General features: G+C 36.8%; 1 protein-coding gene across 2 annotated transcripts in view; it reads left to right on the forward strand.

Annotated features, from left to right (window-relative positions):
• The window catches only part of CFAP44 (cilia and flagella associated protein 44), a 135,511-nt gene that overhangs the window by 34,892 nt on the left and 85,189 nt on the right, over positions 1–15,430 (forward strand). For both annotated transcript variants that reach the window (XM_017547760.2, XM_037745446.1), the window contains exons 7-13: positions 4,171–4,387; positions 6,462–6,576; positions 9,283–9,447; positions 11,511–11,666; positions 11,945–11,992; positions 12,577–12,676; positions 13,220–13,314. In XM_017547760.2, the coding sequence (XP_017403249.1) occupies positions 4,171–4,387; positions 6,462–6,576; positions 9,283–9,447; positions 11,511–11,666; positions 11,945–11,992; positions 12,577–12,676; positions 13,220–13,314 (896 nt within the window). The remainder of the gene's footprint in view (positions 1–4,170; positions 4,388–6,461; positions 6,577–9,282; positions 9,448–11,510; positions 11,667–11,944; positions 11,993–12,576; positions 12,677–13,219; positions 13,315–15,430) is intronic.

Below are 15,430 nucleotides of genomic sequence, written 5' to 3' on the forward strand. Positions count from 1 at the left end.
AAAAAAATCAATCCAGGAGCTTTTTTTTTTTGTTTTTTTTTGTTTTTTTAAATTAACAACATAGACCACTAGCTAGACTAAGGAAAAGAGAAAAGAATCAAATAGACACAAGAAAAAATGATAAAGAGGATATCACCACTGACCCCACAGAAATACAAACTACCATTAGAAAAAACTATAAATACCTCTACACAAACAAGCTAGAAAATCTAGAAGAAATGGATAAATTCCTGAATGCATACACCCTACCAAGACTAAACCAGAAAGAAATTGAATCCCTGAATAGACCAATAATGAGCTCTGAAATTGAGGCAGTAATTAATAGCCTACCAACCAAAAATAGTCTAGGACCAGAGGGATTCAAAACTGAATTCTAACAGGTACAAAAAGGACCTAGTACCATTTCTTCTGAAACTATTTCAGACATTTGAAAAACAGGGAGTCCTTCCTAACTCATTTTATGAAGCCGGCATCATCCTGATACCAAAACCGGGAAGAGACACAAGAAAAAAAGTAAACCTCAGGCCAATATCTCTGTTGAACATCGCTGCAAAAATCCTCAATAAAATACTGGCAAACCGAATCCAGCAGCACATCAAAAAACTTACTCACCACAATCAAGTCATCTTCATCTCTGGGATGCAATGCTGGTTCAACATATGCAAATCAGGTAAACATAATCCATCACATAAACAGAACCAAGACATAAACCACATGATTATCTCAATAGATGCAGAAAAGGCCTTTGATAAAATTCAACATCCCTTCATGTTAAAAACTCTCAATAAACCATGTATTAATGGAATCTATCTTAACATAATAAATGCTATTTATGACAAACCCACAGCCAATATCATAGTGAATAGGCAAAAGCTGGAAGCATTCTGTTTGAAAACCGATATAAGACAAGGATGCCCTCTCTCACCACTCTTATTCAATGTATTATTGGAAGTTCTGGCCAGGGCAATTAGGCAAGGGAAAGAAATAAAATGTATTCAAATAGGAAAAGGGGAAGTCAAGTTGTCTCTGTTTGCAGATGACATGATTTTATATTTAGAAAACCCCATTGTCTCAGCCCCAAAACTTCTTGAACTGATAAGCAACTTCAGCAAAGTCTCAAGATACAAAATCAGTGTGCAAAATCATAAGCATTCCTATACACCAATAGTGGGCAAGCAAAGAGCCAAATCATGAATGAACTTCTATTCACAGTCACTACAAAGAGAATAAAATACCTAGGAATACAACTAACAAGGGATGTGAAGGACCTTTTAAAGGAGAACCACAAACCACTGCTCAAGGAAGTAAGAGACAACACAAACAAATGGAAAAACATTCCATGTTCATGGATAGAAAGAATGAATATCACGAAAATGGTCATACTACCAAAGTAATTTATAGATTCAATGCTATTCCTATCAAACTACCATTGGCATTCTTTACAGAATTAGAAAAAGCTATCTTAAGTTTCATGTGGAATCAAAGAAGACCCCATATAGTCAAGACAGTCCTAAGCAAAAAGAGCAAAGCTGGAAACATCACACTACATGACTTCAAACTATACTACAAGGCTACAGTAACCAAAACAGCATTGTACTGGTACCAAAACAGACATATAGACCAATGGAGCAGAACAGAGACCTCAGAAAGAACACCACACATCTACAATCATCTGATGCTCAACAAACCTTACAAAAACAAGCAATGGGGGAAGGATTTTCTATTCAGTAAATGGTGCTGGGAAAACTGCCTAGTTACATGCAGAAAACTGAAACTGGACCCTTTCCTTACAACTTATACAAAAATTAACTCAAGGGGGATTAAAGACTTAAGTGTAAAACCCAAAACCATAAAAACCCTACAAGAAAACCTAGGCAATACCATTCGAGACATAGGCATGGGCAAAAACTTCATGGCAAAAAAGCCAAAAGCAATGGCAACAAAAGCCAAAATTGACAAATGGGATCTAATTAAACTATAGAGCTTCTGCACAGCAAAAGAAACTATCATCAGAGTGAACAGGCAATCTACAGAGTGGGAGAACATTTTTGCAATCTACCCGTCTGACAAAGGTCTAATATCCAGAATTTACAAGGAACTTAAACATATTTACGAGAAAAAAAACAACTCCATCAAAAAGTGGGCAAAGGATATGAACAGATACTTCTCAAAAGAAGACATATATGCAGCCAAGAAGCATATGAAAAAAAGCTCAACATCACTGATTATTGGAAAAATGCAAGTCAAAACTACAATGAGATACCATTTCATGCGAGTTAGAATGGTGATCATTAAAAAGTCTGGAAACAATAGATGCTGGTGAGGCTATGGAAAAATAGGAACACTTTTACACTGTTGGTGGGAATGTAAATGAATTCAACCATTGTTGAAGACAGTGTGGTGATTCCTCAAGGGCTCTAGAACCAGAAATACCATTTGACTCAGCAATCCTATTACTGGGTATATACCCAAAGGAATATAAATCATTGTACTATAAAGATACCTGTACACATATGTGCATTGCAGCAGTATTTACAATAGCAAAGACATGGAACCAACCCAAATGCCCATCAATGATAGAGTAGATAAACAAAACATGGTACATATATACCATGGAATACTATGCAGCCATAAAAAGTAAAGAGATTATGTCCTTTGCAGGGACATGGATGAAGCTGGAAGCCATCATCCTCAGCAAACTAACACAGTAATAGAAAACCAAACACTGCATGTTCTCACTCATAAGTGGGAGTTGAACAGTGAGAGCACATGGACACAGAGAGGGGAGCAACACACACCAGGGCCTGTTAGTGGGTGAAGGGTGAGGGAGGGGAACTTAGAAGATGGGTCAATAGGTGAAGCAAACCACCATGGCACACATATGCCTATGTAACAAATGTGCATCTTCTACACATGTATCCCCCCTTTTTTTAAAGAATAAATAAAAAAAGATTTAATGGAATTGTTATAGGAAAGGGGTCCTGATTGAGACCCCAAGAGAAGGTTGTTAGACCTCACACAAGAAAGAATTTGAGGTGAATCCATAGAGCAAAATGAAAACAAGTTTAAGAAAGTAAAGGAATAAAAGAATGGTTACTCCATAGGCTGAGGAGAGGCTTGGGTTACTCAGCTAAGAATACTTATAGTTATTTTCGATTATATGCTAAACAGGGGGTGGATTATTCATGAGGTTTCCAAACAGGAAATGGATGGGCAACTCCTGGAACTGAAGGTTCTTCCCCTTTTAGGCCACATGAGGTAATTTCCTGACATTGCCATGGTATTTATACTGTCATGGCACTGGTGGGACTGTCCTATGGCATACTAATGCATTATAATTAGCATATAATGAGTAGTGAGGATGACTGGAGGTTGTTTTCATCACATTCTTGATTCTGGTGGGTTTTGGCCAACTGCTTTACCACATCCTATTTTATCCATGGGGTGTTTTGACCTGTATCTTGTGCCACCTATCTCATCTTGTGAGTTAGAATGCCCAACCTCCTGGGAATGCAGCCCCGTAGATATCAGCCTCATTTTACCTAGCTTCTACCCCAGATGGAGTCACTCTGGTCCTAATGCTTCTGACACTGCTATCTAATATGTGTTTGTGTTTCTCCCTATGTCATAAAATGGAATACTCATGCAATATGTGATTAAAACTCTTTTACCCGGCCGGGCGCGGTGGCTCAAGCCTGTAATCCCAGCACTGTGGGAGGCCGAGGCGGGTGGATCACGAGGTCAAGAGATCGAGACCATCCTGATCAACATGGTGAAAACCCGTCTCTACTAAAAATACAAAAAATTAGCTGGGCATGGTGGCGCGTGCCTGTAATCCCTGCTACTCAGGAGGCTGAGACAGGAGAATTGCCTGAACCCAGAAGGCGGAGGTTGCGNAGAGCGCGCCATTGCACTCCAGCCTGGGTAACAAGAGCAAAACTCCGTCTCAAAAAAAAAAAAAAAAACAAAAAAACTCTTTTACCCTCCCCCTTCATATCACATAGTTCATTCTAAAGCCAAAGATGGTGAATGTTTTTGGAATTGTTCCTTTGGGGTATTCTTGGCATTCTTATATCACCATGAGCTGACTCCCTCTCTATTTTTGTTACAATATGCTTTTGACGTGATTAAATGTGTCTTTATTTATTAGACTCCCATTTATCCTTCCAGATGGGACTGAGAAGGGATATGCTTATGTGGACTTTAACTACAGCGGTACCTTGCTGGCCTCTGTTGGTAGCAACCCAGACTACACACTGACTATCTGGAATTGGAAAGAAGAACAACCCATACTGAGGACAAAGGCTTTTTCTCAGGAGGTTTTTAAGGTTACTTTCAATCCTGATAATGAAGAGCAGCTTACTACATCAGGATCAGGCCACATCAAGTAGGTTGGGTAACCAATAGAGGTGCTAGTAGATATCACAGGGGTATTTTTCTAAGAATCTCTAAGAGCTAGAGACTTTTTTTTTTTTGCAGTTTTAGTTAACATTAGAATTATTTAAAAATACGTTATTTTAAAAGCTAATTAGTAATGCATCTTTTCTAATTAGATATGTGGGATTTTATTTCTGCAAGGAGCATAGATAAAATAAGGACTTTTTTTTTTTTTTTTTTTTTTTTTCTTTTTTTTTTTTTCCTTTTTTTTTTTGGTTTTTTTTTTTTTTTTTTTTTTTTTGAGATGGAGTTTCGCTCTTGTTACCAGGCTGGAGTGCAATGGTGTGATCTCGGCTCACCACACCTCCACCTCCTGGGTTCATGCGATTCTCCTGCCTTAGCCTCCTGAGTAGCTGGGACTGCAGGCACCCACCACTATGCCCAGCTAATTTTGTGTTTTTAGTAGAGACGGGGTTTCTGCATGTTGGTCAGGCTGGTCTTGAACTCCCAACCTCAGGTGATCTGCCCGCCTCAGCCTCTCAAAGTGCTGAGATTACAGGCGTGAGCCACGGTGCCTGGCCAATAAGGGCTTTTAAATACAGCCTGCTGCCTTCTTGTAGCCTCCACCTCCTAAAAGAGTTTGTGTAGTGTCTTAAAAACTAACATTGGGATGATATTTCCAAATTCATATTAAGTTTTCACATCCACTACTAAATTTCTTGTTTGTAGCAATTTAGTCTTCATCTGTAAAACAAGAATTATCACAGTATCATTCCTGACAAGAAACACTCAATACAAAACAGAGCCTACTCTTGATCTTAGGTCTTGCTCCAAACTCCACGCTCTTTTAATTATATCATAACCTCATCTATTTCCAGGATGGAATGATCTTGTCTTTCTCTATCTTTGTTCCACTTTGTCTCATGCCTTTATGTAACAACCTTCTACCACCCCCATCTGCCCATAACTTGACTATCAGTGTCTCTTTAAGAGAAAGACATTTTTATCCATCCTGAATTCCTCTTTTCTCAATTTAGATCTGGTCTTTTTATTATTCATTCGTTAGAAATATAGGCTAATTGAGCAGATTTTTAATTGTAATCATTAGGGAATTCTCAGATAACCCTCTGCTAGCTATTTGCAAAAGTTTTCCAATTTCTTATATTTTTCTATTACTTAGTAAAATCTGTCTTTTCTATGCCCCATATCTTTGGGAGAAAGGCAGACATTGAACAGTTAATTTCATGTGTGCTATAAAGGAACCCAGAGTATATAGAAGGGTATCATCAGGGGACCTACTATTCCTTTGGAGATGATGTAGGCTATATAGGCTTTTGGCTTTGTATCACTGGCTTGTTGGTACCCTCAATTATCTATTTTACATCTAGTTGGATAGGTCTTCTTTTTCTACATGGTCTTCATCATCCTGTCTGTTCATGTGTTTAGACTATGAATAAGAAAATGTTAGTCATAAGAATTATTGATTGCTTTGATCTGCTAGGCACTGTTCTAAGAATTTTTCAACAATTTAATGAGGTAGATGTTACTAATTTCCTTATTTTATACCTGAGAAAATGAAGATATAGGGTGATCAAGAAAAGCATTCAGAGTCACACAGCTAATACATTAGAATTCTTTGAAAAACTTTTTTCTCTAAAACAATACTGTCTAATACAACTTTCTGACAGACTGGGAATGTTCTATGCTGTCTAATACAGTAGCTGCCATCCACATGTAGTTACTTGAAATTGGCTAGTGTGACAGCAACACTGAAATTTTGATTTTGTTTAATGTTAATTATTTTAAATAGTCAAACACAGCTGCAGGCTACTGTATTAGGTAGCATAGCTCTAAAATATAAGATACATGAAGGAGGAAATTTTATTTTTCACCTGTTTTGATCATTGCTGAATTCATATTGCCTAGAACCTTGCCTGACAAGTAGTAGATACTACACAAATCTTAATCGGATGAATGAGTGAAATAATATATGTGACTATAAAATATGTAAATGTTTGGGTCATATTAAAATAAAAATCAGTAAACTATCTTTGAGGTACATTCAGTCTCTCGTTTGTTTGTAGGTTCTGGGAAATGGCTTTTACATTCACAGGTCTCAAGCTGCAGGGATCACTAGGTCGATTTGGCAAAACAACGTCTACTGATATAGAAGGCTACATGGAGCTCCCAGATGGGAAGGTGAGTATAGCCACTATTCTACAATAATAAAACTTTGTTTTCAAGTACATATATGAAATCATCCATACATGAAAATAAATTACATTCTAACAAGCTCTGCCAATAACAGATATTATCATTGTAAATGTAATGAACGTTTCTTTTTACTTCTTCAATTATCAGTTGTAATTAAAATATTTCCCTGAAATTGTCCTAATCTGTGTTTAACTACTATTTTTCTATTTTCTTGTTACTGAATCTTATACACACATATAAAGTATGTGAGGATTTTCATATATTAACATAGTTACATATTTGTTACTTGTAATTATGTCACAGAGTTGCAGTACTTATATTTATATAAGTATTTATATTACTTATTTTTCCCCATTTTGTCTTGCTATCACGATTGACGAAGACTTACTGGGTCAAAGGTTATATGCAACTTTGTGGCAGTTATTTTTATTGTTAAATTATTATTCAGGAAGAGCAAACCACTTTATAGAGGCATCTGGAACACTACAGCTGTAATCTGTTAGTTTATTCTTTAATATTGTTAGTTTCTTTCCTTTCTTCCTCTTATAAAATTTATAGGCATATTGCCTGAAACAATAGTTAATTAGGATTAGTTCTCCATCAATATTTTACATAGTGACCTTTTAGAATGAGTTATACATTATTATTTGAGATCATCTCAGTTGTAAGTAAATGGCAGCATACAAATGTTACTCTAGGGAACCAAGTGGTCTAGTCACCTACCTGAGTAAATATTCTCAATTTAAAAGCATGATATATAGGAGGAAATAAAAAGCCTTGGATGCTGGCTAAACTATGTATCTAAGTCCATGAGATGATCTTAAATCATTCCAGCTTCAAATTCTGAATACTGTAAAAATTAAGCTAAGATAAAGATCCGTAGAATCCTTGTTAAAAACATGGTCTGAGATATATCTTTTAAAGGGTTGGTAGAATTTGTATAGCTATAGGGAAGAAAGAAACCATTTTAAATGATAGACCAACTAAAGGAAGTGTTTAGCGTTAGAAATAAAGATCAGATTTTTAGAGGTCAGATTGGAATAAACCATTTATGTTGGCAAAGAGTGGAAAATTTCAGTTGAGAAGTATGACTGGGCCCTAGTGTACAAGGAGTTTAATATTTAGGCAGAAGTACTCTACATGGGAAGAGTAGACTTGCAAATGAAAGAAGTAATAAACAAATTTGGCCACAGAATGCCAGGTTGATGTGACGAAGGGAAATCTGGAGTCAAGGAAATGGGCTAGAATGGAAGCCGTTGCTGTCATCTAAAAAGAGGTGATCAAGGGCCTAGACTTCTCAGAACAAATGGAAAAGGAAAGCTAGATATGAGTGACATTTCAGAAAGTCACCTTTGCTGGCTTTCATCACTGGGCAGAAGAAAATAAGTCTAAAAGCTGTGTCATAAATGGCTGAGGCTTAAGAACAATCAGTAAAGTTGGTAGGGTTGCTAAAAAATAGGTAGACCCAAGGGATAAAAGACTGAATAAAATCATGTTTCTCTAGAAAGAGAGAAATGAAATTTCTCTAGAGAGGGAAATGAAAATGCAAACTTCTAGAGCATGCAGGCAAAATTGAGTTTCCCAAAGTGCATTTTTATGCAACATCAGTCTGTACAGAAGCTCTGTAAAAATAAGACTTTTTTTTTCCTTTTTTTCCTTTGTTGACTCCATCTTGCTTCTAAAAAAAAAAAAAATAAGACTTTTTAAGTCAAATTCCTTTGTACTGAAAAATTCCCCTTGGTAATTCCCAGCAAATAGTTCTTGTTAAGAGTTCCCAGTGATCCCAGAGAAAATAAAGTTGTTTGATTTTGTTTATCCTAGTGTCTGCATTCTAAGGCTGTGTAGTCAGAATGGAAAGCTTTGAGCCCCCTTGCCTGGATTAGAATGCTCACTGAGTAGTTTTGGGCAAGTTTGTGCTTCAGTGTTCTCCTCTGCAAAATGGGGATAATAATAGTCAGGGCTACCATTGGCCCATTTGTTTTTGTGTGTGTGAGTCAGAAAAAAGCTGTTTCTTCTAGGAGAATGAAGTACCCAACATGCACAACTGTACATGGTATCCCTGATAAATGTACCTAGTTCATGTTTTTTTGCATTAAATAACATATTTGAAGTACTGAACCAGTGCCTGACACAGAGTCAGTGCTCAATAAATATTACTTCATTTTGAGACACTTGTTAAACATCTTAAGAACTAATGTTTGGTGGTATGCACTTGGGGAAATGCCAAATTAAATGGATTAATTTGAGAAGGTTTTAGATGATTATCCTTGTTTGAAGTTGGATACTATTATGCCGTAATCTACTTAATTCAGGACTGGCCTTACAAGTTATCTAATATCTAAAATTTGATAGTGTTACACTTAAAAAGTAGACTGTCATCTAATTCCACTCCTGTATTTTGTCCTAAGAGACGTACCAAGAAGTCTATTGTATACATCAATGAACAGTTACCAACAACATTCAGCCTAATCACAAAGATGCAAAACTGATCATAATGCTAGAAGAAAATACATCAAAATGTTATTAGTAGTTGTATCTGGGGTAGTAGGTCTTTCTGTATTTTTTTTTCCATTTTAAAATTTTATAATCAATAAAGATAACCTTAAAAATAATTTCCACCTACTATTTGAGGCATGAATATGTACACTTAGCTGTTTTAATGCACATTCCTTTTTTCCACATACCTCCCAGGTGCTCTCAGGGTCAGAATGGGGTAACATGCTGCTTTGGGAAAGCGGTCTGATCAAAGTGGAGCTCTGTCGAGGTACAAGCAAGTCATGTCACAATGGTCCCATTAACCAGATAATGCTGTATGAGGGTGAAGTTATCACTGTTGGGTCAGATGGATGTGTTAGGGTAAGTTTTCTTGATACTTGGATGGTAGCACACATGTTTAAGGCTTGTAGGTCACCCAAAGGGTTTTATTTCTCATAAAGGTGATTTTGTGAAGAAGATCAGTAATCATTTATTCCCAAGGCCAACTCACTTTAAATAATGCTTCTCTTGTGGTAAATATTTGTATTCTCATCAAAATTAATTTACTGCACTTTACCACTGAGTGTAAAATGCAGTAAATTAGGAAGGCCTCTTATTATTTGGATTCTGTTGAAATAATAGCTTCAGAAGATGAAAACTCATGTTAGAACAGGATAAACAGTAGACCCACATATCCTTCCAGAAGGCTTCATATGAATGGGCCATGTTCTAGGAACAAAGGTGCTGAACATTTGTTAGTTATTTTTTACTGAAGTTACCAATTGGAAATACACCCAGATGTGAACTGATGGAGTTTGCCTATGAATGCTACACTCTTCTTGCTCCGTATGCTAAGCAACTCACTTGCTTCCTCTTGTGGACAGTCTCTTGCCCAAAGCCTGGGCTAAGCTGGAACACTGGTCCAGCTTCTAAGTCCCCCTTGCTGTTGTCACACGTCTCCCACCCACTATGTGTAGCACTTTCTGTTAATGAGTATCCCGCTGTGGCTGGTCAACCTGTAGCTTTGTGATTTGCCTTGTAGTCCTCTTGGTAGATATTTTCAATGGGGCCTTCCATAAGAAAGTGGAAGTGTTCTATTGACATTTGTTTCAGAAGTGTTATCAAAAGCTAGATTGTATTTTTTTGAGTCTGGTCACTCTGTTGCCAGCGATTGAGCTCACTGTGTTTAATATATTGTTTAATCCAAATCTCCGACAGTGGGTCCTCTTACCACTGGCTTTTTGAGCCCCTGTGTAGGTTTTAACATTTACAATATTACGTTTAATCTTGTTGGATTTCACACATTGCTCTGGGGAGCTTTATGTCCTTTATTTTGTCTTATATTTGCTGTCTTTCCAAGATATACGTTACCCCAAAATGTCTAAATACCAAGTGGGAGAAAATCTCAGGAGAAAAGAAGTTAAATATTTCACAGAGGATTTCTTCATGGACGCCAGTAATTCCTAAGCTTGCCTCTCTTTTCAGAGCCTGCCCTTGTCTTTTCAGTCCTTCACACTGTAAATCTCTACCTCTTACCCCTTAGAAAAAACCTACCCCAACTCCCAGAAGTTAGTCTGATCCTAGTCTGATCCCTAACCCTACTAACCCTGACCCTTAGATATTTCCCTCTTCTCCTAACTAGGCTAATCTATGAGACAGTCCCCTGGAGTTCTTTCTCAAAGCCTCAGTTATGCAGTCTAGGATCATATGGCAGAGTATGTCACCAGAACTGTCCAGAATGAGCTTTGGCCCCTCGCAGGGGAAGTCCTTCTGGGTCTCCCTGCTACCGTCAGGTGAAACTGTGCTCCCTCACTCTTCCTGTAGTATTCCTCTTCCAGTGAACTCCTCTCCCAAAGAACAACCACCTACACTTTGCTGTCTCACTGTGAGATAGTAACATTTTCTATCTCACTTATTATGAGATAGTAAAGGGTAAAATATTAATATTCAGGAAGAGAAACATTTTCTGATGGAGACTTTATCTACATCTATATTCTTTGCTTATAATGAGATAGTGCTTGAATCATTAAGCAAGAAGGTGTATTTCCCCTTTCCAGGGGCCTACTGGTGTTTAGAAAACAAGGCTCATTATAATGTCTTGCTGAATAGCCGAACCATGTACTCCTAATGGCCACTTTATGTAAAAAGAGACCTAATGGAAACCTTGAAATAAAATTTTTTTTTGACAAAATGAAATTCTTCTGCAAGGCTGTACTTTCTTACTAACTTTTTTAAATACAAAGGAACCTATAATAACTTATCATACCTCAGTTCAGAATGAAATTCCAGGGGTCAGGTTTTGGCTGGTGTTCTTATTATAGCTATTCATTGTTACTTTTCATGAAAGAAAAAGAAATGACTTGAAAAAAAAATTAGGGTTTTTCTGGCTTAGAAAATAAATGTTCAGAAACTAATGATTGATTAAAGTATTTTCATTTTACAAGATATGGGATTTTGAGACAATAGACACTGCTGATACAATAGATGAGACTGGATTGTTGGAGATTGAGCCTATTAATGAACTTCAAGTAGACAAGAACGTGAAACTCTTCTCTATGATAAAAATGAATGAAACTGGAAATAACTTTTGGTTGGCTCAGGTATGTTGCATTCTTCTCTCTTGGCTCTTTAACATTACATGGACAAAAAATTAAAATAATGATATGATTGATTTGACTAAAAGTCCATTTGACTGTGTTATGAGATTGTTTATTGTGTGGTTGTATTCTAAAATATAGTAGTTTTTTTTTTAAAAAATTTTAATTATACTTTATATGTGAGCTTTTGATATTATTGCTTGTCCTTACTTAAATCATAGGAAGAACTTTTGATGAAAGTTTACAATGATAAAATACTATTGGGTATTTAATTTTTTTAGGATGCCAATGGAGCCATATGGAAGCTTGACCTTAGTTTTTCAAATATTGTAAGTTGCCTATTATTCTTATCTTCCCCTAACTTTTATAACAAAATACAAAAAAATTTTGTTGTTTGTCTTTAAAGTATTCGTTATCTTTCTCCGTATTTGATCTTGGTTCTCATAAAAAACTTGCTCAACGTGCTACTCTTGAGAATTCTCTCCTTATAATTTTACATAAAAAAGTATCTGTCTCATAGCATAATTTACCAGAAAAGTGGCAGTGACAATACTTAACATGACATATGCTTGATAGTTTTTATAAATATATGGAATTTTCATTTATTTTATCTCACGTGGTCCTCATCACTGCCCTATTTAGTAGGCTAGCAGCTGTTATCATCTCATTTACAGATGAAGAAATGGAAACTGGAATTTGGGGTGACTTGTGCAAAATCACACAGCCATTAAGGGCAAAGCCCAGGACTCTATCTGGTTCTCCTGATTCTGAAGTCCAGTGTTCTTTCTAGCTTTTTGTGCTTTTTCTTATTTCTATCCAAATAAAATCACACGTGTTATATTGTTCTATTTACGTTTTTTAAAACATGTTAACCCTGTCTTTGAGATCCAGTAAGCTATCTGTCTGTTCTCAGACCCAGGACCCGGAATGCCTCTTCTCCTTCCATTCTGGAGCTATTGAAGCCGTGGCTGTTTCTCCTCTCACTTACCTCATGGCCACAACTGCCTTGGACTGTAAGTAGAAACTCTTTATTAAAATATATCTGGCCTTGTTTTGTTTTATTTGCAATACAATTTTTATATGTGTTTGACTTAAGAGCATTTGAGAATTTTCCCAAAAGGGGAGCCTCTTGAATGCAAGTGAAGGGAGCCGTAGAGAGGAGAGGGCACACAATGCAGCAGCCATGGTTATTGTGAGAGATTAAAATAAGGACACGATCTGTAAATTGTTCATGAAAATGCTGCTCATTTTGATATTGTCCACATTTGTAGTTTTTTTCTATTCTTTCCTTCTCCTTTCTTCCTTCTTATGGCAAATCTATATGGACTATGCAAGGTAAAATTGACCCACCAGTCAATCATCTGTTATCCTTTTTATTATTCATGTTTATGAATTGCCTGTTTAAGGTTGTACATGAAAATTTTTTACAAAAGAAAGTTATTCACTGATTTAGTTAAGAAATTTCTTGTTATAATTTTCAACGTGTAAAAAGTGAACCAAGACTTTACAAAATATGTATATAATTTTTTTTTTCTTTTAAAACTGTCTTTCCATAGGCTCTGTTCGAATCTATGATTTTGCTAGCAAAATTCCTTTGGCTCAGATGAAATTCAAACAAGGAGGTACTGCCCTTGTTTGGGTACCCCGAATGGTAAGTTTTTGTTATAATGAACTATTAGAATCTGTTGGTAAATATGATATATCAATTCTTTATCTTGGAAATACAGATATTTGCTGACTCATACTTTTAGGGAATAATAAAAGTTTTAAGTTAGTTTGTTTTAGTCGGAATGTAATAGAAATCTTTACCTTGATTGTTGTCATGAGTCTGGTCTTGTTTTTAGTAAAATTTCTGTTTTTATGCCACCTGCAGATTCGTAATACTTTCATGTTGCAAAGCAATTTCCCAACAGACCTTTGTATATCTAGCTTTTATCTATCTGACTTTGATTTCATTCATCTTATTAATATTTCCAGAGCACCAACAATGTGCCAAGTCTTGTTTTACTTTCTGCGAAGATAGCAGTGAATAAAAAGACAAAAATTACTTGCCCCTTATGGACCTTATGCTTTAGTGGGAGGGAGGCAGAGACAGCTAGTAGTCAAAATAAGTAAGTTAAGTACATGTTATGCTAGATAATGATAAGAACTACAGAAAAAAATAGGCTTGGATAGAGAGTTCCATTTATCAATTGCTGTGTAATAAACTATCTCAAAATATAGTGGCATACAATAATAATCATTTTATTTTGCTCATGTAGTCGTTGCGTTGGGATTCAGGTGACAGCAGGGCTGGATGGTCTCTGCTTCAGAGTGTCTGGGAACTCGACTGGGAAGACATGAATGTCTGGGCCTGGAATAATCCAAAAGTTTCTTGATCACAAGGCTGACACCTGGGCTGGATGACTTGAAGGCTAGACTAAGCTGGGACTGCCAACAGAAGTGTTTATACCGAATACCCTCTCCATGTGGCTTAGGCTTCATCAGAACATGGCAGCCTCAGGACAGTCACACACTTTTTACTTGTTAGCTCAGGGCTCCAAGATCTAGTGTGCCAACAGTAAAGGCAGAAGCTGATGGCCTTTTATGGCCCATCCCCCAGAAGTCAAAATATCACTTCTACTGTACTTGATTGGGTGAAGCAGCCACATAGTCACAAGCCTCATACAGAATCAAGAGAAGGGGACTTAAACCCCATCTCTCCATGGGAGGCATGTCAAAGATTTGCAGCCATGTCTTTAAAATGCCATGGAAGTATTTGGGGGAGTATTTAACCTTTACTGTTTTGGGTTGAAATTAAAGAGAAAAGATTCCAGGCTAAAAGTAAATGTGGATATAAATGGAATGAGGGGAAATTTCATGATGGGATCAAGACCGGGAGAACTCAGTCCAGGCAACAGAACCATCTTCATGATGAGGCTACAGTAAGTAGAAATGACAGAGCATTTGGATTGGCAGATCTGGCTCACTCACTATCTTCATCTATTTACACTCTTAACTGAAGTCTTAAAACTACAATCTAGTTGATTGAATTGTTTATTCAGATGGTCATGTAATGTCCACAGAATGTTTCCTTTTTTTAGGCTTATATACAAGTAATGATAATATGGATTTTAAGCTACAATTAAAATGTCCCTTTTCCATACGCCCTGACCTTTCTGGAAGGCTACATACACATCAGTCTGTATGACTCAGCTCAGGTCAGACATCATCTCTGCATAGCCCTTCATGAACCTACCTCCAAGTAGAGTTAGGGCCTCCTTCCCCTGTGATTTTGTTCCCCCTTAGTGCTATGTATATCTCTTACAGCATGCTAAGATTATGTGCTTTATTGTCTTTCTCATTAGACTGCTTGTTTTTCATGGCGACAACCAGGCCTTATTCTTCTTTGTACCTCCAGTGCCTCTATAGTTACTGGTACTTTTAGACACTTAGTAAATTTTTGTTGAATAAACAACACTCAACTAGAGTTGAATGGTGTACAGCTTTTTTATTCCCCAGATTCTCATAACCGATGGTCACTGAGCTCTAAAGTATGCCCAGGCTCTTGCCCTTCTCCTGAATGCCTTCCAAGACAGCAGATTTTGTACGTTCAGACACTGGTAGTTTTATATCTCTAGCTCAGACTTTTCCTCTAAGGTGCAGACTATGACATCTTTATTTTAAAATCCCAAGGGGGCCAAAACTAAGTCCATGTCTTTCACACATCCCCAACCATCCTTCTTTCTAAATCAGCAATAGCAGCTACAAACCACACACACCTGGCT

This window comes from Cebus imitator, unplaced genomic scaffold, assembly GCF_001604975.1.
Source record: "Cebus imitator isolate Cc_AM_T3 unplaced genomic scaffold, Cebus_imitator-1.0 Scaffold201, whole genome shotgun sequence".
NCBI lineage: Eukaryota > Metazoa > Chordata > Mammalia > Primates > Cebidae > Cebus > Cebus imitator.